This window comes from Crocuta crocuta, unplaced genomic scaffold (genome assembly GCF_008692635.1).
Source record: "Crocuta crocuta isolate KB4526 unplaced genomic scaffold, BGI_CrCroc_1.0 scaffold50, whole genome shotgun sequence".
NCBI classification, from domain to species: Eukaryota; Metazoa; Chordata; class Mammalia; order Carnivora; family Hyaenidae; genus Crocuta; species Crocuta crocuta.
In genome coordinates this window covers 7,544,126-7,546,658 of record NW_027527428.1, presented here as the reverse complement: position 1 = coordinate 7,546,658, position 2,533 = coordinate 7,544,126, and the positions used below count along the sequence as shown (strand labels likewise).

Genomic DNA, 2,533 nt, shown 5'->3' with positions numbered 1-2,533 from the left:
ATGCAGCTGAATTTCAGGGGCCTCCAGGCCCTGGTGACGGGGGCAGGGAAAGGTATGTGTGAGCAGGTGGGGGTGTGGGAGGGGCCGAGGTGGAGAGTAAGGGGGCCAGACCCAAAGCCTCACGGGCCTGTGCTGGGGTCTGTGAGTCCCTCCATGGCTGTCACAGCCCTCCCTGCCAGTGCCTGCCTCCCAGCCGCACCCCCCACGGCCCCTGGGCTGGGGCCCCACTGATGGCCACCACCCAGCAGGCCGCCCTGCGACGGGACACTGCCTCTACTTGGTCAATGCAAGACCCCCAACCCAAGACAGTGGCCCTCAGGTTCAGGCTACGCAGGCGGGGACATCCAGGCAGGGTCTCTTCCCCGGGCCCAGGGGTAGAAGCCGTTCTCCGGGGCCTCCCTTGGCCAGATCCTGGCCGGCTGAGCCTCTGACTCTGGCCAGCACCCCCTCACTGCTCTTTCCTGAGCGGAAGAGGCTGCTGCGGCCTCAGTCTTCAGCCTTGACCCAGATGTACTGGGGCAACTGCCCACCCGATGCACCCCTGCAGGGATCGGGAGGGACACTGTGAAGGCCCTGCACGCCCTGGGAGCCAGAGTGGTGGCCGTGAGCCGCACCGACACTGACCTGGTCAGCCTCTCCAAGGAGGTGAGGCAAGCAGCCTGGCCGCGGCCCACGCCTGAGCCCACACGCTCCGGGTGCCTCATGAGCCTTGCGGGGCCGCCTCCTTGATCACAGACCAATGCCTCTCCACAGTGTCCCGGGATAGAGCCTGTGTGTGTGGACCTGGGTGACTGGGATGCCACGGAGCGGGCACTGGGCAGCGTGGGCCCCGTGGACCTGCTGGTGAACAACGCTGCCGTGGCGCTGCTGCAGCCCTTCCTGGAGGTCACCAAGGAGGCCTTCGACAGGTGGGGCACAGGACAGCAGGTGGACCCAGAGCGGTTGCTGCGGCCGTGGGGCCGGTGCCGCCGCGGACGATCTGACTGTGTGCCCTCCCGCAGGAGCTTCAACGTGAACCTGCGCTCAGCGGTGCAGGTGTCCCAGGTGAGCTGGCGGGCTGAGCAAGGACCCCGGGGACAAGGTCCAGCCGGCAGTGCCGTGCCATCAGGCTGCCCCTCTCCTGGTTTCTAGATCGTGGCCCGGGGAATGATCCGCCGCGGAGTGCCTGGTTCCATTGTCCACGTCTCCAGCATGGTGGCCCATGTCTCTTTACCCAACCTAGCTATCTACAGTGAGTCCCCCTGCCCGGCCTGTACCCCCATCCACTCCGTGAGGAGATCCTGCGCCCTGGGGCTTGGTGTCGGTGCAGAGGGGGCTCAGGGGTCCTCAGTGCTGCCCTCTCTCCACAGGCTCCACCAAGGGCGCAATGACCGTACTCACCAGAGTCATGGCCGCAGAGCTGGGGCCATATAAGGTGGGCCTGGGGGGGGGCCTGGGGGATCACGCAAAGNCGTGAGGAGATCCTGCGCCCTGGGGCTTGGTGTCGGTGCAGAGGGGGCTCAGGGGTCCTCAGTGCTGCCCTCTCTCCACAGGCTCCACCAAGGGCGCAATGACCGTACTCACCAGAGTCATGGCCGCAGAGCTGGGGCCATATAAGGTGGGCATGGGGGGGGCCTGGGGGATCACGCAAAGGTGGGCTTGCAGGCGCAAGGTAGGTGCTGAGAAGCAGGGGTAGCGGCTGGCAATGGTAATGGGCAGCAGAGGGCATGGGTGAGGCCGAGGACGACCCAAGGCTCTGGGCAGCGGGCCAACAATTGACTGAACACAGCAAGCAAGTTCCTAGGTAGCGGGGGGAGCACAGAGGCTGTGGGGGCGGGGGCTCATCTACCTGGCGAGGCCACCGCCTTTGGCCCCTTGGCCCCAGATCCGGGTAAACTCCGTGAACCCCACCGTGGTGCTGACGGCCATGGGCCAGAAAGTCTCGACGGACCCCGAGGTCGCCCGGAAACTGAAGGAGCGGCACCCCTTGCAGAAGTTTGCAGGTCAGCGGGGCTTCAGGGAGCGGGGGGCTCTGCCGGAGCGGCCGCGCCGCGCCGCTCTGACCCCGCCCGTCCCCCCGCCGATCCCCGCAGAGTCGGAGGACGTGGTCAACAGCATCCTCTTCCTGCTCAGCGACCGCAGCGCCTCCACCACCGGCTCGGGCATCCTCGTGGACGCCGGGTNTCACGCCCACCGCCTGGCCACGCCCATCCCTCCCACCGCCCGGCCACGCCCTCACCACCCAGCCCCACGCACGCCCGTCACCCCCGCAGACTCTGCGTCTGGGCACAGTCCGTATCCACACCCGCGCCGCCGGGAAACCCGCCCGTGTCGCCCCCACCCACTGTGTCCTGCGCTGCGCTGCCTGGATGTCTCTAAATAAAGGGAGGCCATTTTCTGGAGCCAGCGCGTGCCAGGGCTTTGGAGGAGGACCAGGGAGGGGGCACACATTTCACTTTCCGTGAAGCGGGGGGGCAGAGCCTGAAGGGCAGCGATTCTTACAAAGAGCAGATTCTTGTTGCCCGTGCGCCGCCCCCAAACCCCAAATCAGCCC

General features: G+C 67.0%; 1 protein-coding gene across 1 annotated transcript in view; it reads left to right on the top strand.

The window, feature by feature from the left end:
- Positions 1-2,533, top strand: part of LOC144225399 (carbonyl reductase [NADPH] 2-like) — a 2,816-nt gene continuing 283 nt past the window's right edge. Inside the window, exons 1-8 of the mRNA XM_077756597.1 lie at positions 1-52; positions 548-645; positions 754-908; positions 1,002-1,044; positions 1,132-1,231; positions 1,350-1,414; positions 1,865-1,982; positions 2,073-2,270. Of these exons, the coding sequence (XP_077612723.1) occupies positions 1-52; positions 548-645; positions 754-908; positions 1,002-1,044; positions 1,132-1,231; positions 1,350-1,414; positions 1,865-1,982; positions 2,073-2,270 (829 nt within the window). The remainder of the gene's footprint in view (positions 53-547; positions 646-753; positions 909-1,001; positions 1,045-1,131; positions 1,232-1,349; positions 1,415-1,864; positions 1,983-2,072; positions 2,271-2,533) is intronic.